Raw genomic sequence first — 25,795 nt, 5'->3', positions numbered from 1 at the left:
CACGTAATAAGATTGTCTTAGATAATCAGTTGTTCTAGACTGTTAGAAATATCTGCGTACTTCTAACTTATCAGCTGGCTCAATGGGATCTACTTTGGTAAGGTCGCTATCTTTGTTATTCTTATTGTTGACTGGATTCTTATTGTTGACTATTATTCTTATTGTTAACTAAAACTTTAGCAATTGTGAACTGACAGATTTGTAGAATTTAACATTTTTCAAAGCAGGAAGAGGACAAGGGGCAAGATCCGGAGTAGAAACCAAACCGTTGACTCACGGCCACCAGAAAACTTAATCCAACAGCTCAACTTATGCACAGATCATTTTCATTTTGTACAAATTTTTTAAGAAAACACTGTTTCGTAACTTTATAAAGTAATAGAGACGCGTTATTCCAGGATGACCTAGCTGGGCATGCACTTATCATTTACTCTTGAAACCATATTTGGCATGTTTTCTTTTTCTGGACGATGAATAATCCGATAATTAAAGGCATTCCGATAATGAAAGCTCTCCATAATTGAAGTTTAGCATTTTTAATTTTACCTTAATCTCTGAACCCAACTGTTAAAATGTTAAACAAAATTTGACTGTTAAAATGTTAAACAAACTGTTAAACTGTTAAAATGTTAAACAAAATTTGCAATGCAATTGATTATAAAAATAATTTTATAATTAAACACAATTTTAAACGGTATTTTTTGTAATACTGTTATAACACTGGACAAAGATTTTTCAGCGCGGAACGGAATATGACACTCCTTTAAAGTTCTTGTCTGTCGTTCTACTCCATTATTGGTGTTAATTATAACATGAAGCTTTCCTTTCCTGAACAACCAAGCCCAACGCTACAAATACACATAAGTTTAATATTTGTCATTAACAATATCCATGTTAATTTGTTATTACAACTTAAACATACTTTCTTTGTAGGTTTCCAGATATTATTAAAGTAGTTTTTGAAGTTGTTGTTTTCTTTCCAAATTTTACTGCAGTGCAGGTCATGAAGGGCATTGCTAAACATTTCCTCTGTATCAGCTGAAGCAATGGATCGCAATAAATTTAACACAAGTTGCCGTTTTTCTTTATCTCCAACACCATTTTCACGTTTTTTTACCCATCTCTCCCATGCCTGTTCACGGTGAAAATCACATATAAGAACCCGGCAGCCTGTTTAAAAATATAGATGAAAGAAATAAATAAACTAACAACTAAATAATTTTTTTTTTAAACTTACAAAATATTCTTGGTATCTAACATTTTAATTATTTATAAAATATACACCTTTAAATGTAGCTTCAATTGCATTTATTTCAGCATCGCACTTATCTGTCATAAAAAAAAGGATTCCACTTGGGACACTATTTTTGCAAAACTTTAAGAGCCTCTTGAATATCTTCAGCTGTTTAATTTTGTATAATGAATGATCCAACAACCTGATAGTTTTTTAGAATCAGTTAGTCTTAACACAAAGAAAAAATAAGAAAAGAGCATACTTTGAAGTTTTGTAAGTAGCATCTAAAAGACACATCTCTTGACCATATCGTTCAAGCAGTCGTTTTTGCCATGAAAATTGGTGAACAAATAGTAGTGACTGCCTACTTTTGATAATAGGGATTTTATCCAGTTCAACATACAAAACATTGTCATCAGTACCATATGACTTTTTCCATTCATCAATTAAAAGTTTTACATTTGTTTGATCAAATTTTGAGAGCTTTCTTTGTACAAATGCTTTATAAAAATGATTTGCTAAATCTCTTGTGGTCGGGAAAAATCGGCAATTCGTAGAAATGGGAACTTCTTTATTTTTAAATAGGTCATGCTTCACATATAAATTAACCGCTCTTTGTAATTCTCTAACATTGCTTACACCGTCATCAACCAATTTTCCAATTTTAGCAATAATTTGTTTGTCCACCATTTGCATATATCCTGCGTCCTGTAAAAAAATTAGAAGTTATAATGCAAGGGAATGAGTGACGTTATAAATGGGTGTGCTATTTAAATTTGGAAAAACTAAGTAATATAATAATATATAAATATACATATATAATTTAAATATTTAATTTAAAAGTTTTACACAATACATTGATTAAGACAAAATAATAAACTTTCCAATAACATGTCCACTATGATCCTCGTCTTGTGGAAACTTAATTTTGTAAACTACCATGCCAAAGTAATTCTGTAACTTTTATTTTTAGAATCAGTTTCATTAAAGCTTGATTTGATCTTAAAAAGTGTTAATAAATAAATAAAATGGCAAATGTATAGTGTATACATATTTTAAAAACATTAAATCATAAACCCTATCTTAAACGCTTAAATTGTCATCAGAATTATTTTAAATAGTTAATTTATCTTAATTATTAATAAAACCTGATATTCTGGAAATCTGACTATTTTTGATATGGTAAGCCTAGCAGTACAGTTAAACTTTTTTGTTCCCTGAAGGCATAAGTTGCTTTTTTTTTCAAAGTGATCTGCTAACTAAAAATTAAAACTACCAATCAATTCAGTAAGAAATATACTCTATTACTACAGTTTGTCTGATTGACTCTTACAACTATAAACTGGCACCCGATTTTGCCCAACCTTTATATTTAAGCATTACAAAATTCTGCCTGCCTTAACCTTATTAATAAGCACCATTGGTAGCAATTTTAAATAAAGGACAGTTGTATTAAACTCTAACCCACAAACCTGGGGAACTAAATAACCATGTTGGGTACGAAGGTTTCTCGCTTTATTTCGATCTTTCGAATGTTGACACTTCCTCCGAATAGTTTCTATTCGCTTAAAAGGAATATTTTCTTCATCCCAATAAACCATATCACTCACTAAAACACAATTTAAGTGGTTAAAACTTTAATGAGTGTGGTTAAATATTTCAACATATAACTACTAGTTGAGGTCCTAAAATAATAATTAACAAGCCACACATTTATGATCATCCTTTTTTCGCTCTATAAACTTCGTCATCGTGAAAGTTTCAAAGCGAATAACTTCTTCAGCAGCTGTAGCAAACGTTGGAACAAACTTAAAACAATATATATTATTGCATTGAGGGTCTTTATAAAATTAACAAAATTTATAACAGCGTAACATGCTCCTTGGCCTAGAATTCTGGTTGGCAACATTGGTGTACATTTTGCTCCTTTTCTAACAGTATAAACTGGTAAATGTTGATCACTATGATTGTACGTTCTGAAAAATATTCTTGAAAAATTGTTATATTTCTAAACAAATTTAGAAATTAATGACTTAAGGTATATACTAAAAAAGTAGCCCTGTATAGGACTAATTAATTAACTACAATGTAAAAAATCAAGACAAAATGTTTTTAACAAATTACCTGCCTTTAAAAAGAAATTAAAATATATATACTAAAAATAACTCAAGATAGCCCTGAAAATAAAGTAGCTCTGAAAAGAACTTTTTGATTTGCTGGATACAAACTAATTAAGATAAAGTCTTAATTTTAGATATTTGGGGTTTAAAATAGCTAAATGCAGAAATAAACCTAAAAGAATCACATTTTGTTATACATCTCATGCTGAATTAAGCTATAGTTTAAAACGCTAACAATATACCTGCGACTAATGACTGACTTTTTAGACTTGGTAAAATAGATGCCGGATTTCGCGCTGAAAAGCTTGGCGTTTTTTTATATAAGTTTGGCGCCTAAAAAATTTCGTAACAAAATAATCGGCATTATCACGAAACAGTTACCATTGTGACTACTGTTCGACATTTCAGGGTATTGTTATAATTTCTCTCAGTTATCGCACGACAATCGTAAAATAATCGTACGATAATCAGCTGATTGTGCAATTACTCAAGCGAATAAATATGAAATTTTTGCTTAAATATTCCTAATGATTCAGCTAAATTGGCTTAATCCAGGATTAAAGCTGGATTAGTTAATTTAAAGTTAATCCACGTTCGTGAATACCGCTTTGAAGATCGGATTAAGTCAGGATTAGTTAATCCTAGATTAGACCTGATCGAGGATTTTTTTTTTTTTAATTTTCACCAGTTTTAAATAATGTTTCAACACTACAAAAAGTCATAGGTAAAATACTCATCATTTTTAACAACAAAATTATATATAGTCTTAACTTACCTTTTGGTCCTAAAATTTCCACAGTTGTTTTTATAGATTTAATAAGCTCCCCTAATAGATCCACTTCCAAACCAATACGACGATGACAATGTATTGGATCTAACAAAAGAACAAGAGGAAAATGATTTTAATATTTTAGAAAAAGCTTCTCCAATTAGCACTGGTACATATTTTGTTATATATATTTTTTTTAAATAAAACATTGTTTTTATTGTTTAAAGAACAAAATGTAACAGCCATTCGCAATATTTTCTTAGATTCAGGTTTTGTAAATGCAACTGAAGTCTGCACCATCACAGACAGAAAAACAAACACCAAACAAAATGAACTCCATAATTTAAAAAGAAAACTCCTAATTGAAATTGACAATAAAATTGAAGAACATGAAAATAAAATAAAAATACATAGAGAAACATTAAAAAAAGCTAAAAATGACCAACTTTGTCTAACTTGTCAATCAAAATTTAAATTAAGTTTGTTTGGTTGGCTATAGACTATGTTTTTAGTTTTTGGTGTTTTTTTTTTAAATTTGTGTTAATATATTATTTTTGTTGTTTAAATTATTTTCATACCAAACGAGTTGTTCTTGGGATATTCCATATGAATTACAAGTTTTCCCAATATTTAAAATGAATTTGAAGTTCCAAATATTATATTTCACCTAAAACAAATAGTACTGTTATTTAAAACTAATAATAACTAAATTTGTACCCTTTACTTAATTACAGGCAAAAACAAAATTTTCACTTTCCGATTTTCAGATTTTTTTTCGCATAGCTTTCCTTAAAATCTTTAATTTTCTAACGCCCCCATATAATTCTGATGGTCAGTAAACTCACAGAAAGTTCTTTTTTTGGTTTCGTATAAGTATATTACATAAACTTATGTGTTTGTATATTTTATCAAATTTCTGTGTAACTTAATAACTTTCTGAGTTATATTTAACACGTACCTATTATACGAAGCCAACAGACAGACAGATAGAAAGGCTGTAATACGGGAGTTCTATTGTTAAGACCAATGATATATAATAAACACTAGATGGCCAACTTGCCAAAATAAAGTGAAGCCTACCATGGAGAACGGAGATTAAGCCCAAAAAGCTATTGTCGGGTATAGGAGAACACACATTTTTTCTAGTTAAATGTCGATTTTTTTATTCAAGATTCAAAATTTTTAAATATTTTTTATTTACACACGCGTAAAAATTATTACAACATGTTGTTGTTAAAAAATTAGACTGTTTTTAATGGTTAGGCATGTGTTTTTTGAAGCTCAACTTCTACATCTCGAAAAAAGCCAATAAAGCAGCCAACTATTATCACTTTAATAGGTGAATAAACTTTAGAAACGTTTGTTGTGGATATTTATTAGTAATAAGCTAAATATTTAAGTCAAAAAAGATTTGATTTATGGATTTTTTGCAGAAAAAGGCCCTAACTGTTGCAGTGAAACAAAGCCCTGTCTGTCAGCTTAAGCAACTCACCACACCATGGAGAAAACGATTTTAATATATTCAGTTTAAAAAAAACTTTGTTTAATTAAACTGTACTTGCATTTAAAAGTGTAATTTATCATAATTAAGTTTTCTAATATTTTCAATTTTTAAAAAGCCTATGTTTTTAAATGTGGTATTTCTGGTAAATGTTTTATGTATTGTTGTAAAATTAAATAAAAATAAATATTGAGTAGTGTTGCAAATTTTTCGAACTGTTGTTATTTTAACTTTATATTATCAAGTTGTATTATATCTTAGGTTTATTTTACATTAAAATACAAAAATGGTAACTTGTGCAGCTCATAATTGCACTAACCGAACAAAAAAGGGGTGCAAAGTTTCTTTTCACAAATTCCCTATTAATAAAGAGCTTTTTGAAAAATGGGTTAAAGCAACAAAGCGGGCGAAAATGCCAAAACAAAGACAATTTCTTTGCAGCGACCATTTTGAAAAAAACGATATCATTTTAAAAAACAAAAAAACAATTTTGAAGAAAAATGCTATTCCTTCTTTATTTAATTTTCCAAAACACTTGCAAGAAAAACAGTCCACATCTCGAAAACCACACACAATAAGAAAAAAAAATCTAAGCCTAAATTATATTCAAGCTCAAATTTTGCATGATCACACATATTATAGATTAAGTTGTACACCGACTACCACGATTTCACCAACAAAAACTAAAATGAAAAAAAAAATTAAAGTTTTAAATCAAAAAATTCGAAGAAATTCAGTTGGAGTAAAAAAACTACAATCTTGCTTAAAACTTTTAAAAAGTAAAAAATACATTGATGCACAGCTACAAGATATGATATCTAAAAAATTTTCAAGTGATATTACGTTCAACAAAATTTTTTTTGATTCGGAAATTAAAAATAATCAGCGCTCAGCAAAAGGAAAACGGTATTCTGAAGAAATAAAAAAGTTTGCCCTTACACTCCATTTTTATTCCCCAAGAGCATATACATATCTTCGTACACTTTTTTCTCTTCCTTCCCCAAGTTCATTAAAAAATTGGACATCAAGTGTAAATTGTGAGCCTGGATTTTTTATTGATGTTTTTGAACATTTGCAAAAGAGTTCAATCAATAATAATGTCTTTAAAGACTGTGCATTGATCTGTGACGGGATGCACATAATGTCACGTACGTTTTATAACAAAACAACAGAGAAATATGAGGGTTTTGTAGACTACGGAAAAAATATTATTGTTGATAATCAAAAAATTGCAACTGAAGCTCTAGTTTTCATGTTAGTTGGGCTTAGAGGTCACTGGAAGTATCCAGTAGGCTATGTTTTATGTGACAAAATTTCTTCAGCTAATTTAGCTAATTTAATATCTGAAGCTCTTATCATTGCACACAGTTTTTCCTTAAATGTAGTTAGTGTAACTTGTTTTTTCCTTAAATGTAGTTAGTGTAAAATGCAGCACAGTTAAATGGTAGTTTTTTGCACCCATCAAATAAAAAGCCAGTATATTTTATTCCTGATGTATGTCACATGTTAAAATTAGCTAGAAATGCTTTTGCACATTTTGGAACAATCTATGATGAAAATAATAAAGTGATTGACTGGAATCATATAGTAAGGCTTCACGATATTCAACAGAAAGAAGGTTTAAAATTCGCCAACAAAATTGCTAATGGTCACATTAAATTTCACCGACACAAAATGAATGTTAAAATTGCGGCACAGACCCTTAGTGCTTCTGTTGCCGATGCTATTTTATTTTTGCAAAAGTGCAACCATCCATTTTATAAAAACGCTGAAGGTACAATTAAATTTTTGAGAATCGTTGACCAATTGTTTGACATGTTAAATTCTAGAAACCCTTTTGGAAAAGGCTTCAAGAGACCTTTAACACTACAAAATCAGGAGCACTGGCGATCTTTTCTTTCTTCGGCCACATTATCTTTCTGCCCTAAAAGATGACCAAGGAAAATTAATAATAAAAAGTAGAAGAAAAACATTTCTTATTGGATTATTAATAGCATCTGACAGCATAGAAAAAATTGCAGATACTATGTTAAACAGAGAGGCTAATAAATTTAAATACTTACTAACCTACAAAATGTCACAAGATCATCTTGAATTGCTCTTTGCATGCATAAGAGGAAAAAATGGATATAACAACAATCCAGATGCCCTGCAATTAAAATCTAGCATTAAAAAAATTTTATTGAGAAATGCCATTGTAGGTTCTAAGCATGGCAATTGTTTGGCATTTTCAGAGGAAACAGGTTCCATTTTTTCACTAAAATAGAATAAAAACCAAAAAAAAGAAATTTTACCACCCAACAATACTGCAATTATTAACTTGATAGAAAACCTTCAATCATATACACTAACACCATACAAAAATGCTATTTTAGGATACATATCTGGGTTTGTAGTAAAAAAAATTCTTTGCCAAATTTCATGCCCGCTTTGTGCCAGTGCTCTAACTTCCCCAAAACCTGATAAAAATGAGCATTCATATTCTGTTTCACAATGCTGTTCAAATAGCCTCATTGAAATAAAAGACCGTGGAGGTCTAATAATGCCTTCTGATGAGGTATTTCAAGTTTAGCATTTCGAGTTTATGTTTGTGGTATAAGTGCATCAAATCCGACTATAACAAATAAATTTCAAGTTCTGCAAACTTTAAGCCATGCAACCCATCAAGCAATTATTAATTCAAAAAAGGGATTTATTTAATTTCGGAATGGAACATGAGGCAGCACATGAACCTGGATCAGATTTGCACTCAGCACAGTTAATAAAAAAGGTTATTAAAACATACCTAAACATTAGACTGCTGACGTATGGCCAGGTATATACAAAAAGTGTTCTGCAAAAAAGTAAGGAAGGTTTTCGTCAACAATCAACTAAAATGATTTTATTTAAAAACGTCTAAAAAAAACTTAAGAATATAAAAAAAGCATGGCTGTATCGAGTTAGAAATTAGTATTTAGCAATAAGTAAGCCAAAAATAATAATTTAGTGCAGACATGCTTACCATTCAATATCTTTTTTTTCATGCTATTTTCAATTGCTTTCACTTACCCTAATATATGTTATTAAATAAAAAAAAACTGTTTGTTTCTTGTTAATATATTGTTATGTTTTTTAAACATGTTATCATGCGTTATATAAGGCACACTTTTAAGTCTTTTTAAACGCTTTATAAATAATTTAAAAAATTTAACCAAGAACGGAAAGGCACCAGGCTATCAATTATAATAAAAAGGTTAACGTGACTTTGTGAGAGTTTAAACTGCCTTTGCCGAGATATGCCAGCCTACAAATTTCAAGCCTAAGCAAATTCAAAAGGATTACTGAATCATGAATCAATGCCAATTTAATAATAATCATTTATATGTTATATTAATAAATAAAATCGACTAATAATTGCAGAAAAAAAACAATTTTACAAGTGCCTATTTTGCTATACACCGTAATGGTTTTTTGGGCTTAATCTCCAATCTCCATGGTTGGCTTCACTTGTTTACATTATATTTTCAGGAGTCGGCCATCTAGTGTTTATTATATATCATTGGTTAAGACTCACGCGGTTTATAGGTGGCGCAATTATTTGTAAACAGTAAAATTTTGACAAAAGAGCTATTTTCGTCGGTTAATCCTGATTTAATCCTACCTAATACCAGGATTAACCATTTGCTCGAAAACGAATTAAACTTAATCCAGATTAAGTTAATCGGGGTTGGTGAATACCAATTTTAATCGTAATCCGAGTTTAATCCAGGTTGGTGAATACCACCCTTAATGTTACACGCCCTGCTTCATGATATGGAATTTGGTGACAAAAACCGTCCACATTACTTAAGCAAATGTTTAAGTGTATTAACTTTTAAAAAGACAAAACTTCTTAACGTTTAGTTAGGTTGATGTTTATGGAGAAGTTGCCACAACAAATCTCACATGTCCCACGTTGCCAGACCCACAAGACCTTGAAGGAACTTGCACAGACGGCTGATAGCGCGATGCCATCGATGAAACATCTGAATCGAATCGCACCCACTAAGGAGACCTTAAACCAGGACTTAATCAACGATCTTTTGGGAGACAAGATCGATAAATTAACGGTTTCATGTCAATTCAACCCGACGACAAAACTTAACACCGGACAACTCAACCCGTGGATAACTTAACCCATGGACAACAGGTTGAATTGACCGGCCACCGAATTAACAACTAAGTTAAATAACTTAAGAGTTTAAGAAATCCAAACAATTTTTACCAGGGTTTAAGGTGTCGGGGATAATTTCGCTGGTCGATAATTCACAACTAAGTTAAATAACTTAAGAGTTTAGGAAATCTAGACAATTTTTACCAGGGTTTAATTTCGCTGGTCGATACCCCCGCACATTTCTATTTTTTGGGCACACCGATCACCACACTCGGGACAACATAATCTGGCCAGATTAGCTTCCTCAACTCTCTAAAATAGCCAGCCACAAGCTGAAGCCAACCTAATGCTTTCTGTTAAGCCCATACTTTCTCAGCTCTTTCTTTTTATTAAAGTCTATGTTTTTCAGAATTTTCTTCTTTTAATTTATTTCTCTGAGCTGCTGTTAATGCCATTTTTACTTAATATTATACCCATGGGTAAATTATAACTATTCAACTTCTATTATACTTTTTTATACCAAAAGCCACCATTATCATAACTAATTTAAATAAATCAAACAGCTGTGACACTGCATAACTGTGACCCTACACAACATAAAATAAACGCACTTTTTATCGCAAAGTCTAAAAAAACATTACAAATATATTTAATGCAAAGTGCCAAAGCACATATATCCATGTTACAAAAATCAATTCAATTGATTTTATATTTACCAAAGGATTGGTTTGATAAACTGAAAAATACACTATAACTCTGCATATAGAAAAACAAACAATATGAGAGATTAACTTTCAAACTAACACATTAAACACAAATGACAAAACACAAAAAGTAAGTAAAAACCTTAACTACAGTTTTAAGATAAAGATTAAATTAAGATAAGGGTAATTAGCAAGTTACGCCTTTAGTCACGTTATACTGAAACAAATACGAGGTGTTAAGGGATTGGTGTTTAAACTAAGCTGATAACAACTCGAAAATTGAAACCACCAATTAAATTTTTATTACAATCCACAAAAAATTAAGGATTTAAAGCCATTAAAACGCAAGATAACTTAAAAATTGGATAATTTTGTGACACTACAAGACATAAAATTTTATTTAAAAAAAAAAATTATATTTTCCGATTTAAGAAACATTCAAAATTGCCCTTTTTATGTTTTTGTGTCAAAATGCTTAAAATATTGCTTCTAATCATTATAAATAAACAAATTTAATCTTCATAGTGAAAAAAATAAGAATAATTTATAAAAGGTTATATTTTTACAACAATTTTACTTTTTCGTGATTTGACCCATATATATTTTTAAACAGGCTGCCGGGTTCGTATGTGATTTTCACCGTGAACAGGCATGGCGGAGATTGGTAAAAAAAGGTGAGAATGGTGTTGGAGATAAAGAAAAACGGCAACTTGTGTTAAATTTATTGCGATCCATTGGTTCAGCTGATACAGAGGAAATGTTTAGCAATGCCCCTCATGACCTGCACTGCAACGAAATTTGGAAAGGAAAAAACAAACTCAAAAACTACTTTTACAATATCTGGGAACCTACAAAGGAAAAATGTTAAAGTTGTAATAACAAATCAACATGGATTTTGTTAATGACAAATATATGTTTATTTGTAACGTTGGGCTTGGTTGTTCAGGAAAGGAAAGCTTGATGTTATAATTAACACCAATAATGGAGTAGAACGACAGAATAGAAGTTTAAAGGAATGTCATATTTGGTTTCGCACTGACAAATCTTTGTCAGAAAATCTAAAACGGTTAAAATATTTTTAAATTATATATATATTCATATATTTTTTAGTCATTTTAGTGGAGCTAAATTTATTTGACAAATTGTTAGGGCCATTCACCAGAAAGGCGTGCCTTCCACTTCCAACCCAAGACCCATTCGGACACCACCTAAAAAATCCTGTAAAATTATTTTGGCCACAATAAATAAATTTAGCTATTAAATAAAATAATGTCGCAATATTGCTGTGTACCCGGATGAAATTCGTCAAAAGGAGGTAATCTATTTTCTAAAAACAAAAAACTTTTATTAAAATGGCGTATTGCATGCAATAAATAGATTTAACACACGTAAACGCAAAATTTGGAAACAAACTACGATTGGGATGTTTTGTGTAAAAATCATTTTACTGGTAATGATTCTCCCATTCACTTTGTGCTAATCCTTTAGTTAACAGATTGCTGGTGTATTTAATTGTAAAGGAGAGAATAATGACTGAAAGTTTGAGCATGTCTCGTTGTTCACTGGCTTTTTATTATTTCCCCAAAATTTAAGGCAGTCATCCTTCATTCTCTTAATTAAAACCATTTCTTTAGGAACTTTTCCCTGTATTTTTTTATACGATTTCGATAGATGTTACCTTGTACAAAAAGTATTATTTTGTTTAAATGGATTTTTCTACAGAATTTTAATTTACAAGTTTTACCTTTAATGCTTTATCAACCCAATAATTAGTAAATGGCTCTTTAAGAAAATTATGGTCCAATACAGCCAAATGAATATTAGCTTTGGAATAACAATATTTTAGTGCTATATCCTTGCTTGTTTTGGAGCAAAAATCAAACAAAGTATTTCGAACATAATCGTTATAAAATGGCATACTTTTAAAACAGTTAGGTCTTGGATCCTTATTACAATTTTGTGATGAAAATAAATCTACAACTTTGCAAGGGTTATAATTATGATTTCAATTTACTGACCGAAACTACGGTTTTAAGTAACTAAAAAATGACACTAGAGCTGTAAATATAACACAATATCTAAGTTAATAAAGTCAAGATTAGTAGAAGTCAAGTCAATGACAACTGTTATCAAATAGACACGCTATAAAGTTAGGAGAAAAGGGAGCAATTATGACGTCATCAATCAAAAGGCAAAAAACAAATGGATATTGCCACTGTTACAGTAGAAAGTGTTCATGAAAAGACATATTCTGGTTCCAGTACGTTTAACGCTGTAGAACATAGTCTTAATGAATATGGTGTGGAGTTAAAGGCTTTGGATGGTCTTGATTCAATTAATTTTAAAATTGATTTAAAAAAACTGGGTAATTGGATATCAAGTAAAACACAACGCGGTGGATCATCTTTTAAAAATACATAAAAATTGTGGATTTCCAAACCTTCCTCTTACATGTAGAACTTTACTCTCAACACCAAAATCCATTTTAATTCAAGAGAAGTCTGGAATGGAATTTTTTCATTTTGGATTAGTAAATCAAATACAAATGTGTTTTAATAATTCTAGTAACATTCCAAATCCAATTTACTTATCATTTAATATTGATGGACTGCCCCTTTGTAAGAGTTCCCAAAATGCTTTTGGCCTGTACTTTGTTCTACAACATCAGATAACCAAGTTAAGGTTTTTTCAATGTCTGTTGCTTTTGGGAGTTCTAAACCGACTAATTTGAACTTTTTGGAAAATGTTATTTGTGATCTTAATAACTGGAGGTTGCCCAAAGTACCCAGCCACGGACGCACAGTATATGTGCTTCCGTGAAGATTACGAGGTGGCAAGTTTAATGGGATTTGATGTTGTAGATGAACGTTGTTTTATTTGTGTTCTAAACTTTATCATTTTACTTGAAATAAAACAAAAAGAGTGGTTTACACTACAAAATAAAGCCAAAAAAACAGCCAGCCAGGACATGTAAAGTCCTAAAATCGAAAAAAACGCAGGAAAATAAATAAGACGTCATTAAAATGGTACTAGCATATTGCCCGCTTTGAAGCGTACATGTAAAAACCCTTTTATGTACTATAGAGAGCTTGTACTTATCGCGACGACGACGCCGCAGAACTTATTTATAATACAAATCATATCCCTGGCGTTGTTAGCGCTGCTGTTAATACTTTCTTTCGGGCAAAACGCCTACTTGCTCCGTCAATTGCAAAAGAGGGAGAAGAGCTTTCTAAGAGAGCGAAATTATCTTGGGGGGCCAAAAGACAAGTCAACAAATACAAGAAGGCTGCCTTTGAACGCGACACACAGTCGGTGGGACTGGATATAGACGGATTAAAGCAGTTGTTGCTTCAAACGAAAAATTTTTCAGGGAAATGAAGCGAAATCACGAACCAGACTCTGCCGAAGGAAAGCCAACGGCAAAAGTGGCGGGAGAGCAGCGCATCCGGGTCAAACTACAAGAATAGTCAGAGCCCCAACAATGTACAACAAAACAATGGCCATACACAGAAGAAGAAAAAGGGAATAATGCTATTCAAGAGACACAGCAGATGTAAGGTCCCCATTGTGGAGCGCCCATACTAGCGATAATGGGCAAACAGTACCAACCAACATACAAAAAGCCATACTAAGCAGCGCAGTACAAACCCAACAAATGGAAATAGGAATAAACAATAGCAGCCACACAGGAAACAGATGGATATTCTATACACCTGGGGGATATATCAGGAATGGCATAACAGGAGGGACCAGTAATGTGTTGACAGACATGTCGGGATATGATATGTTCAGAGTTAAAACTGGAACATTCAACTATGGCCAATAACGGCAGACGGGGCAATAAAACCCAGAGTGTCCCTTGATGTAGCCTGGGATATAGACAGCGCATTATACAGAAAAAGCTTTGCCCGGAGGCATTAAACAACGACAACTCACTGGGCAACAGCTATAGACGAACCGTTGCTATGCAACAACAGTACCAAAAGAGTTGAACTGGGGGACGACTTTATGGACATACCAATGAAATTACTCCAAAAAGACACCCATGTAACAGGCTGTGATGCATCAGGAGTGGGACAACAACAAACATGACAGCACAATCCAATTCAACACACTAAAACAAATATAAAACATTATTTGTTTAGAATACTTTTAACTTTTTAGAAATTACATTTGAATAATATAATTTAAAAAAATAATTAATTAAAAAACAGTGCATTGGTAAAAAACATAAAACTGACACTTTTTTCGTATTGGTCCACCAAAGTTTCCAAAAAAAGTTTAAATATTTCTCCATCCTTTGCAGATTCTTGTTTTATAATTTTAGGCAAAAATTTTAGTTCTTGATCTGCTGGCGCTTTTGTAAAGTTAAAAAAAAAATTAAGAAGTGCTGTTCACTGTTATTTTAGTTCTAAAGTTTCAAAAATGCTGTTCATTTCACTCTGCTCCAAGAATTATATTTAAAGAAATAGGATAAAAACTTAAATTAAAAAAATTCTTTATTGCTAAGTTATTACTACTTTCATGACTTCTATGCTAAACTCTGCTGGTGGATGGGACTGGCATATCAGATGTAGAGGGGCCTGGTATATAGAAGGTGGATGGACCTCCAAAATAAAACATAAACAGGGTGTCCATTTGCAATTAAAAGCAATTGATATTTAAACTTCTTAAAGAAAATATTATAAAAATTAGCTCCTTTTTGTTGTAGTATTGTCTTTTTAAATTTTTTATTTTTTTTGACAATCGTTGCTAAGTACAATAAAAAAATTATGTTCAAGGTGTTGTCGAATTTGAAATATGTTTTTACTTTTTTAATATAAATAAACCTATGACAATTACATTTCCTACCTAGTGTGGGAAAAAGACTGAAAGTTTGATTTAATTGCCTCAGCAATATCTTTAAAATTTGGTCATTCCTCTACCATCCATCAATTGCAAAACATTCATTTTAATCATAGTGTCCATGCTGTACACCATTTCAAAGCTCCACTGAGCAGGAGATTTTTCTATTACTTTCCATATTGTGTGTTTGTTTACTTTGGTTAGTATTTAAAAATGCTGTGAATGACGACGTGGTCGTTGATTAATAAAATCGCGCAGTTTATTGTTTTGTCGTCTGTAATTGCTTTAAGATTGCTTGGCCGGTCCGAACACATAAACCTTACATTTGCAATGTCTTGACCTTGATAAACTCGTACCAAGGATTGATCATAAAATGATTAATTTCCAACAGGTTTAACACTTCGCTAGCTATCCCACTAGCGGGGCCAATAAAGTTAATTAATTTTATAAAATATACGAATTAGAAGCGCCAAACTTTCAAATTCACAGTTTAGTTTAGCTCGCGTCCCAGCCATTACGACTGGGTTCCCTGAGTGCGCTTTAAGCGAGCTAAATTCTCTTGAGAAGGAGCTCGCTTAAACGCCCATTGCAAGTCTTACAAAAATTGGGCCTAAAGGAGACAAAAGAACACATAAACTTTATACGGCAAAATTCGGTAACCAGCCATGGGAGCCAGAGTTGACTTGTTAATGTAAAAAAGCTTTTGGTGCTTGATCACATCGCTAATGTTAGTGACAGCATTCCAATTAAAAAAGTTGCAAACATGTATCCACATTTGCGTGACCTGAAGTTTTCTGAACTTAAAACAAAATCAGCGGAGTTACTTTTGGGGAACAACGTTCACGATGCATTCAGGGTTTTTGATTGGCGTTACGGCAAAAAGGGTCAGTCTGTACTTTATAGGATGTACATTATTTGGGTCAGACCCAGTGGCGGCTCGTCTATGTAGCTAATGGGGCTAAAACCCCCACTTTTTTAACATGTTTTTTTTTAATTATAATTTATTTTATTTTGAATAATATTTGTTTTTTCGGCAATGTTTTTTGCTAAAATTATTAAAAATATTAAAAATTAGCGCCTATTTTGGCCACGAAATACGCCAAAATTTTCGAAAAACGTAGCGTAAACATGTGAGGGCTAAACCAAAATTAGCCCCACGGGCTGTCAAATAAAAAATATTTTAACGCTGTTTTTGCCTTCAGGATTCCGAAATTTAAAAAAAAGTTGAGAACTTGAATCAAAAAGTGGGGCTAAGCCAACCATAAAGTTGCCAAATAATTTGACAATTTTAGCTTTGTGATTTTTTTAAATTTGACGTTCAATTTACTTAGTAATTAAAATATAAAATAATTAAAACATAATTTGGGTATTTTATGATTTTCTCTGGAGGTAATAAGTCCCTAAATAATATTTTTAAGTTAACAAATAAAAATAATCAATTGGATTTTTGTATGTAAGGTCGTCGCACAAGTTTTAGAAAGGGCGTACACATGTCTTGCGGAAACAGTCATTTTAGGCTAATTCCGCATACGTGTTTTTAGTAAAAAAATGTATAAATTTGTTAATTTTAATTGAATTTTGGTAGTGTTTTTAGCCAAATGTTATTTATTTATTGATTGGCAGTCGAAGTAAAGTGCAGAGTTTATTCTGCCTGCCCACGCCATATCCAGCCAGTCAGCCCAAACGGCGAACGCCATGATTAGCAGATTAGAGTTTTGCCATATATAAAAAAATATCTAATTGTGGAAAACTTGAAAAAACCAAACTGTGTACTAAAATAGTTTGTTGGCTATTATTTTTTTTATCATTTTAGCAAGCATTATTTAAACAGAAAATAGCAAGTATTTTGCTTAGTTGTAATTTGGTATAAGACTGATAAGAACAAGTTTGTGATTTCTTAGTAATATTTCGACTATTTTTGTGGATACCATAAACCATGAACCAGGTTGATTGTATTCTGAAAAGTTTTCCTTTGAGTTTTGAGGCAAAGTTAGACTTGAAGCGCCTTGGACCTCATCAGCCAAAATCTATTGAAATAAAAAGTACAGGCCCTAAGCAAAACCGAAAGTTTAATGTTCAGTGGTTTTCGAGAAAGGAATGGCTTACTGTAAGCGAGGAAAAAAAAAGTTTATTTTGCTTTTACTGCCTTTTGTTTCGAAAAGGTGAAGAAAAAGAAGTTACTTGGTCAAAGGAAGGTTTTAAAGATATAAAACATATTTCAGAAAAAATAAAGCGACATGAGAGTTCAAAAATGCACATTACCAATGCACTTTCATATAGCCTACTAGGAACAGTAGATATTCAGTCACAGATCAGTGTAGGACACAGCTTATCTGTTGAGAGGCACAATGAAATTGTTAAAAAGAATAGACACATTCTCGACCTCATTGTTGACTGTTTAAAATTTTGTGGAGTACATGAAATAGGTATGCGAGGACATGATGAATCAGAAGGTTCCTTTAACCGAGGCATATTTTTGGATTTATTGCAGCAAATAGCAAAATCGGATAACGTTTTAAAAGAGCATTTGGAAAGTGCCACAGTAAATAAATACACATCCAAGACAATCCAAAATGAACTTTTAGATTGCATGTTTACTGTATATAGAAATACATTAGAGAATGACATAGGTAATGCTGATTTTGTTGCTGTTCAAGCAGATGAGACAACTGATATTGCCAATCGATCACAATTTGCAGTACTTCTTAGATTTGTAGTGGATGGCTATCCTGTTGAACGGTTTCTGTCATATTATGAAGCTAATGATCGTACTGCTGATGGTATGACCTCCCTTTTAAAACATGCACTTCAACCTTTTCATCTAAAAGAAAAGCTTATTGCCCAGACATATGATGGTGCATCTGTTATGAGTGGGAAAAAAAATGGTGTTCAAAAAAAAATGCAGGAATGTTTTCCCCATGCCAAATTTGTGCACTGTTATGCTCACCAACTAACCTGATACTAAAGCATGCCTGTCAAGGTATTAAAAGCATTAAGTTGTTTTTTGCCAACTTGTCTGGATTCTCTACCTTTTTTTTCTATGTCTCCGAAACGTTCAGATGTGTTACGATCAGTTTGTGAAAAACGACTTCCAAGACCATGTGAAACAAGATGGAATTTTCAATCTCGAGCTGTCCAAAGTGTTTTAAATAATAAGGAGAATCTTTTAGCAACTTTTGAAAAGATTCTTAATGAAACACACTGGGACATAACTTCAACACAAGGATGTATTGGATTGACACAACTTTTAAAAGATCCCACATTTCTTTACTTTTTGAAGTTTTTCAATGATGTCTTTCACCATACAGATATATTGTATAATATTCTGCAGTCAAGAGAATCGACTGGGGTGACTGTTGCCTTTGCTATTGATTCATTTCAGAAGGTTATTAATGATATTCGTGGAAGACTTGTGGAACCTAGTATGGAATTTTGTCCAGAGTTGTCAAAACGCCAAAGGGTTGCTACTTCTTCAAGATTGCTGTGCGCAAATGCAAAAGAAGCCTGTGACATAATAATTGTTGAAATTATTAATCGATTTAGCAACATAAAACAATTTGAGTCGTTCTCATTAGTTAATCCATGTTTGTTTAAAAGGTTTAAAAACATATTTCCAGTTAACTTGGTTAAACAGTTGGTACTGGGTTACCCCATGATAGATAGTTTAAAGCTGGCCAACGAACTTAAAGTGTTGTACACTAACAACAGCTTTGAAAACATTAAATCAGTTGTGGGTTTGAATTCATTTCCGATAAAAGGTTCACTTTTGAATACTTTTTCTGAAGTTAGCAAGGTTATAGGAATAGTTTTAACTACTCCAATTGCAACTGCAGAATCTGAGAGGTGTTTTAGTACTTTAAAACGAATTAAAACATTTTCAAGAAACACCATTGAGCCAAGATAGGTTAAATGCTTTAGCAGTCTTATCCATTCACAAAGATGTCATTTCAGCCACACCTGATTTTAATAAAAATGTCATAGAATTGTTTTCCAAGTTGAAAATTAGAAGAACTTTTTTAAATTATAAATAAAGTGTTTTTGATGATGAGTGTTGTAATGTTGATGTTTTCTTAGATAAGGATTATGCCGACCCTCCACTGTTGATGTGTTGAGTTTTCCTGGAAAATAATCGATTATGCCGACCCTCCACTGTTGATGTGTTGAGTTTTCCTGGAAAATAATCGATTATGCCTGCCCTCCACTGTTGATGTGTTGAGTTTTCCTGGAAAATAATCGATTATGCCTGCCCTCCACTGTTGATGTGTTGAGTTTTCCTGGAAAATAATCGATTATGCCTGCCCTCCACTGTTGACGTGTTGAGTTTTCCTGGAAAATAATCGATTGTGCCTGCCCTCCACTGTTGATGTGTTGAGTTATACTGGAAAAAGTTGATTATGTTTCTCCAGTAAAGGTTGATTGTGTAAAAACCATTTGTTCGGAAAAAAAACCAATGGATACATGCAAATTGGATATATTTAAAAATTTATGTGCATATATATATAAAAGCAATTATAAAAATTTAAAATAAATTAACTAGAATTTATTTTTGGGTTGAAAAGAATTAAAAGGTTTTAAAAAAAAATAAAAAGATTATATAAATGAATTTTACTTTCAACCAATATGGGGGAGGGGAATGGAGGTAAGAAACAAATTTTAATATTTTATATAGCTTGTTAAAATACCTTATTAAAAAAAGGAATAGTCAATTTATTTACTTTACACATTTTTTAAAATCAAATTACAAAAATTATAGTGGTCAAGGTGGTGGAGGAAGAGGAAAATGGGTTTGGCAAGGAGAGGAGGGGGAATGGGAGGATAAGGGCTGGGGGAAAAGAGGAAGAAGGTCGGGTGGGTGGAAGGAAAGAGGAGAGAAGATGAAAAAATTAGGGTAACTGCAAATATTATATTTAAATATTTCATTAATTTAACAATTAAATAAAAAAATTTTAGAGAAGAAAACATGAAAAGGAAAGAAGAAGAAGAAAGTGAGGAGGAGAGGTAACTTAGGTCTAAATTAACAAGTTTACAATTAGAAAGTTTAGTTTTTTTATTGGGTTGAAAGTTTAGCGTTATTTTTTTAGAATTTATAGTTTAGTATTATATCATTAAATGAGAATTTAGGTTTTATATTATAAAATCTAGAAGTTTAGCTTTAACGAAGCTAAAAGATTTTTCACCAGCTTATTAAAAATAATTTGATAAAAATATTTATTAAAAAAGAAAAGTGGAGTTAAAGAGGAGGAGAGTAGAGAGGGAGGAAAGAAGGGAGCAGGAGAGGTAAATAGCTCAATATCCCTTCATAGTTTGTTTCGTTTACTTATTATATATAACTAATTATTTGTAATGTTGCTTTTAAGAAATGCTGAAGAGTTAAAGAAAAAGGTGATCAAAGTTTTAATTTTTTTCATTAGTTCGTTTTATATATATTGATTTTTTGTTGATATGTAATTTTAATTTTTTTAAATTATATCATTATTTTTCGCACAAACTATCTAATTACATTAATGTCTCAAATAAATATGTTGCTGATTTTATGTTTTAATTAACTTAAAGTATTTTTACTGCTTTTTATGTCTAAAAAATGGTTATTAGTAAATGGTCAACTAAACTTTAATCCAGTTTGCTAACCATTAATGAAAGAAATGTATTATGTACTCTACTGCTTTTTATTGAATTTGAAATTTTTTTTAGAAGGAAGACGCCGAAAAAAATAAAAAATAACAAAAAAAAAACATTTTTATTTTATGCAAGATATAGGCTACATTAGTAGTTAATTGAATAAAATACAATTGTGTTTATTTAAAAAATGTTATTAAAAATGTTGTATGCCCTACACCACAGTTACTAATAGCTTTAAAGGCACACCTTAAAATTGTTTTCATTATCAGATAAAATAAAAATTTTATCTTCTTAAGTAATATAAAAAAAGATCGTTTTGTATCTAAAATAGCCGATTTACGGCCATCAATATCAAAAAAATTTGGACCCCCCTAGTCGTGCTGTGACCTTCTAAAATTAGCCCCCCCTGTCATTTTGCCCACGAGCCGCCACTGGTCAGACCATAATATAAAAAACGATCGCAACGAATTAATGTTAACTTTATGCATGAACAAGAACAAATATAGGCTTCATGCAACAAAATTTTAAAAAGGAGCGAAATGTCTGAAAATTATGGACAACAGTTTCGCGGAACGGCAAACACTATGAAACTGGAAAGAGAAATATATCAAACTTCCAAAGAATAGGAAAGTGGCACTTAAAAGGCTGCAATCTTTAAAGAAGTTTATTGCTAACCCTGATATTTTTAAGCAATATAGAGAGAAAATTAATGATTATGTGAAATAAGAAAATGCCACTGTGTTGGCTAATAGAAATTGTGTAAATGATATAACGTGGTATATACCACACCACTGTACGGGCCCTAAGTTTCGTATAGTGTTAGATTGTGCTGCGAAACACGTGGTGTTTCTTTAAATGATGTTTTATTACAGGGTCCTGACCTTAGTAACAGCCTGGTGGGAGTGTTTTTGACCATTAGATGAACAGGCATATTTTCGGTGCAACTTCGCCGACAAGCTGTGCGTCAGTAGTTAAGAGAGGAGGCGGCTTTTCTCAGAAATGAAACGGAGCCCGAAAAATAAATTCATTTTTAGCGAAAATCTTTAAAAACTTACTTTATCTTTAAAAACTTATTTAAATAAAATTAAAACTTTGAAAATTGTACAAACCACAATTAGGCTAAAAAATAAAAATTAAGTAACCCAAACAATAAATTAATTGACATTATTTAAGTGTTATTGAAATAAATTAGGTTTATGTTATTATAAGTTAGTTTATTAAAAACAATTAGGTTTATTAAAAACTTAATTTGGTGAACTAAAAACAAAATTTACTTAAAGATGGTTCGGTCAGAGAGTTACTTTTTTAATTATGAACTTGGACGAGAATACCATTATTTTAAAATTGGTTAAGTATTTTTTGGGATATCGGGATTTGAAGGTAAATATTGTAAATAGAAAAAATCCCTACGCCGCGGGTCACGTGACGCATGACATAGAAAAAATATCAGACATAAAGCAATATTCCTATTTTGCCCTTTCTGAGCATTTAACAATCTTAGCACTAAAAGCAATATTTTTTTAAATATTTTTAATTGGGTAGGCCGTATTTGAAAAATTCTAACAAATTATGGTTGTGTTATTAATTTCGAAAATTTTCCAGCCAGAAAGGGTTGATATTGGCCGACAAACACTTGCAAGAAACGGACAGGTTGCCCAAGTATTACTAAAGCAAAGTTTACCTGTTAGAACATTAAGTTTTGCTTAAAACTTAATATATCTGATAATTTCGTTGGGTATCATATAAAAATAGTCCTAATCACTAAACGTTACATGGGTTAACCCTCGTATGTTTATTATACATCAATAAACTATAAATACTAAATATTGTGTTTAACATTTTTAATGTGTTTTTTATTTGATAATTCCAAACAATTTTTAATATAACCTACAATAATAGTAGGTACTTGTACCTTATTGTGCATAAGCTAACCTTTCGTTCACATTAAAAACAATTAAATTTATTTATTTCACATTTGGTGGGAATTATTTTTGTTGTCGGTTCTCGATTTCATCAAAACCTTATATTAACTCCTATTTTGATATGTCTTTTAATCTTAAACTTGTTTTTAAAAACTATGGTTTGCCTTTGACATGTGATTCTATTCTTTATTTTTATTTTAAATAGTTATCTTATGCCTTCCTACAAAGTAGTTGTATTTTGGAATTTTTTGCTTTACCGTCAATGAAATTTGAAGAAATTGCCGTATACTATAATTATACAGTGAATTCACCTGCGTGGTTAATTTAAGAATTCCTAACCAGCAGACTAGCAATTAGCTAGTTAGAAAAACAATTAACTGTCTTTAACTTAAAAATAAAACCTTTCCATTGGGTCGACGGAGACCGCTACAAATTGGTGACTGCCTTCTGTTATTAAAGTGTGAGATTTCTGACAATCAGGACTTGTAGCACCTGACTCAAGCTGTGAACATCGCAATAATGTTGGACACAATACTGTTTGGATTTATTGTCTTCAGTCAGCAAGCCCGTGTTGACCATACCAACAAGAAGATCTTCGTCAACGAACAATAAGTACACTTTTTATCTTTGTATATTATGAGTATATATTTTTGATGTTTTATGTAGTGTATAATTATATTGTATTTAACGATTATGTTACCCTCTTTATTTTCTAAACGTAATCGGTCTGATAAGAGGGTTGTATCTTTTCGTGATAATGTTAATTTTAATGTTCTGGTAATGATGTTGACTTAGGTTGTAATGGCACTAAAAATGTTCGGTGGGGCAACGCGATATCGAAGGGTAATTTGTTTTAACCGCTGACCAGCCTCTTGACCCAACCATGGCATCTACCTTTACCTTGTCTAACTTACACCCTACCCATGCTGTTAACTCTGTTATTGCTAACTATTTATTTCGTTTACCCCATACCTCTGAAACTTTGAATTATTCTTTTCCCATTTTTTTTATGTTACGAACTATGCCTGATGACCAAATTCGACAACCTTGAAGAAAAATTTTGTAGCCGCGGGAAACCCCAAACATCGTCAGTGGGACTGTACACCCCATTGCGTTGATTTACCCTTGTCCAACATCTCAACATCAAATAACCCATCATGTTCTGGTCATTTTGGTTGCAAACAGATGATCAATGCTTCCAATGATGGAGAAAAACTTACCGAGAAGGACGTGAAAAATTTAAGCACCGGCAAAGTACCGAGGATGCAAATAACAGAAGATCTTAGCGAAGAAATTATGTCTTTGGCGAATGACAATACATATGAAATTTCTAGTTCTAGTCAGGTCAAGAGTCTTACCTCTCCTAAAGAAGAGAGCTCTAATGAAAAACCTTTCATAAAAAACATAAATCCTGATTTGTCCACAAATGCAATTTATAATAATTGCCCATGACGTGTCTTTTAATATTGTTACCGAAGCAAACTTACTTGTTTACCGCAACAACACTGCTGTGACTATGTCGACGACAGGCCGTCGTATCACCATACTAATCTTTTCCGTTTTCTTATTATTGTTTCATTTTTAAACAGTTTGACTATTTTATCACACCTATTCTAGGTCCTCCTTAACCTTTTTCGAACCAAAATTAATGAAAAATTAAACCCAAATTTAAAACCTAAAACCTTTCTTGAAACCCAAAATCGCACACACCAGAGGCGTAAGCGGTCAGAAAGGGGGGCAAAACATGTTGGGATCAGGTAATTCGCTCGAAATTATCTGAGGGTATATAAGGGACATATTTCTTGCCAATACCACTTAAGCTTTACTTCGTATTATGTTATGCCGCTCGTATTTGTATGTGTTATTGCTATTGTAATGTTTTTACTACCAAAAAATTAAATAAAAATGTTAAAAATCAAATAAAAAATATGACACTATATTTTTCCTTACTTTAAAAAAATAATTAGTAGATTGTATTTTTCTCTGTGCCTATATCGTGTGTATTTTTTTATTTTTAATACCCCGGGTTCTCCTTTAGCTGGGATGATGTAGCTTATTGTGCATAAGCTAACCTTTCATTCACATTAAAACAATTAAATTTATTTATTTCACATTTGGTGGGAATTATTTTTGTTATTGTTTCTTGATTTCATCAAAACCTTATATTAACTCCTATTTTAATATGTCTTTTAATCTTAAACTTGTTTTTAAAAACTGTGGTTTCCCTTTGACATGTGATTCTATTCTTAATTTGTTTTAAATAGTTATCTTATGCCTTTCTACAAAGTAGTTGGATTTTGGAATTTTAATTTTTTGCTTTACTGTTAATGAAATTTGAATTAGATTTGAAGAAATTGCCGTATAATATAATTATACAGTGAATTCACCTGCGTGGGTAATTTAAGAATCCCTAACCAGCAGACGAGCAATTAGCTAGTTAAGAAAAACAATTAACTGTCTTTAACTTAAAAATAAAACCGACGGAGACCGCTACATACCCCTGGCAACAAATATTAGTGTTTGCTCCTTTTCTTAGTTTCAGTTTATGCTTTACAAAAATATAACCAAAATAATTGTTATAATATAACCAAAATAAAAGTATACATCGTCTGTATATAATATAGCTAACTTGAAAATTTGACAATATCGTAATGATTTTATTTTAATCAAAACTAAGACTGTGTAAACAGTAAATCTGCTTCAATAACACATAGTTGACCTGCCTCTTTCTTGCAGGTGTTTGTAAGCGTTTTTGGCTGGTAAACTTTCAAAATTAACAGCATACCCATAATTTGTAAAAAAATTTGAAATACGGCCTACCCAATTAAAAAAACCGACTCAAGAGAGGGCAAAATAAGGTTATTTTCCAGCATATGAACTTACGACGATGACGTTGTGCGTCACGTGACGTGCAAGCGAACTTTCCTATTTACCTTCACATTCCGA

At 31.5% G+C, this 25,795-nt stretch overlaps 2 protein-coding genes across 3 annotated transcripts; one reads left to right on the top strand and one right to left on the bottom strand.

Moving 5' to 3' along the window:
- Positions 1-448: 448 nt before the first annotated feature.
- Positions 449-3,724, bottom strand: LOC145759457 (uncharacterized). Of its 2 annotated transcripts, XM_082573295.1 has the most exons (7): positions 2,946-3,724; positions 2,707-2,843; positions 1,497-1,942; positions 1,285-1,436; positions 923-1,170; positions 711-848; positions 449-564 (listed from the first exon to the last, which is right to left on the bottom strand). In XM_082573295.1, the coding sequence occupies exons 1-7, from the start codon at positions 2,983-2,985 to the stop codon at positions 487-489; spliced, it is 1,239 nt and encodes a 412-aa protein (XP_082429421.1). In that variant the 5' UTR covers positions 2,986-3,724; the 3' UTR covers positions 449-486. The 2 variants fall into 2 exon arrangements, with proteins under 2 accessions (XP_082429421.1, XP_082429420.1); XM_082573294.1 differs by having other exon boundaries at positions 537-848.
- A 13,520-nt stretch (positions 3,725-17,244) lies between these two features.
- On the top strand, positions 17,245-18,267 carry LOC145760293 (zinc finger MYM-type protein 1-like). The gene has a single exon (XM_082574162.1). The coding sequence runs from the start codon at positions 17,245-17,247 to the stop codon at positions 18,265-18,267; it is 1,023 nt and encodes a 340-aa protein (XP_082430288.1).
- Positions 18,268-25,795: the final 7,528 nt, after the last annotated feature.

This window comes from Corella eumyota, chromosome 7 (assembly GCF_963082875.1).
Source record: "Corella eumyota chromosome 7, kaCorEumy4.1, whole genome shotgun sequence".
Classification (NCBI taxonomy): Eukaryota; Metazoa; Chordata; class Ascidiacea; order Phlebobranchia; family Corellidae; genus Corella; species Corella eumyota.
This window is presented reverse-complemented; position numbering and strand designations above follow the sequence as displayed.

What these genes read in the sequence shown, in the direction of transcription:
- LOC145759457 (XM_082573294.1), bottom strand. Translation starts at nt 2,985, where the DNA reads ATGACGAAGTTTATAGAGCGAAAAAAGGATGATCATAAAT. An exon ending in GCTACTTACAAAACTTCAAA is followed by an intron (nt 1,437 to 1,496) that starts GTATGCTCTTTT and finishes AAAAACTATCAG; the next exon opens with GTTGTTGGATCATTCATTAT. An exon ending in TCTGGAAACCTACAAAGAAA is followed by an intron (nt 849 to 922) that starts GTATGTTTAAGT and finishes GTGTATTTGTAG; the next exon opens with CGTTGGGCTTGGTTGTTCAG.
- LOC145760293 (XM_082574162.1), top strand. Translation starts at nt 17,245, where the DNA reads ATGAACCAGGTTGATTGTATTCTGAAAAGTTTTCCTTTGAGTTTTGAG.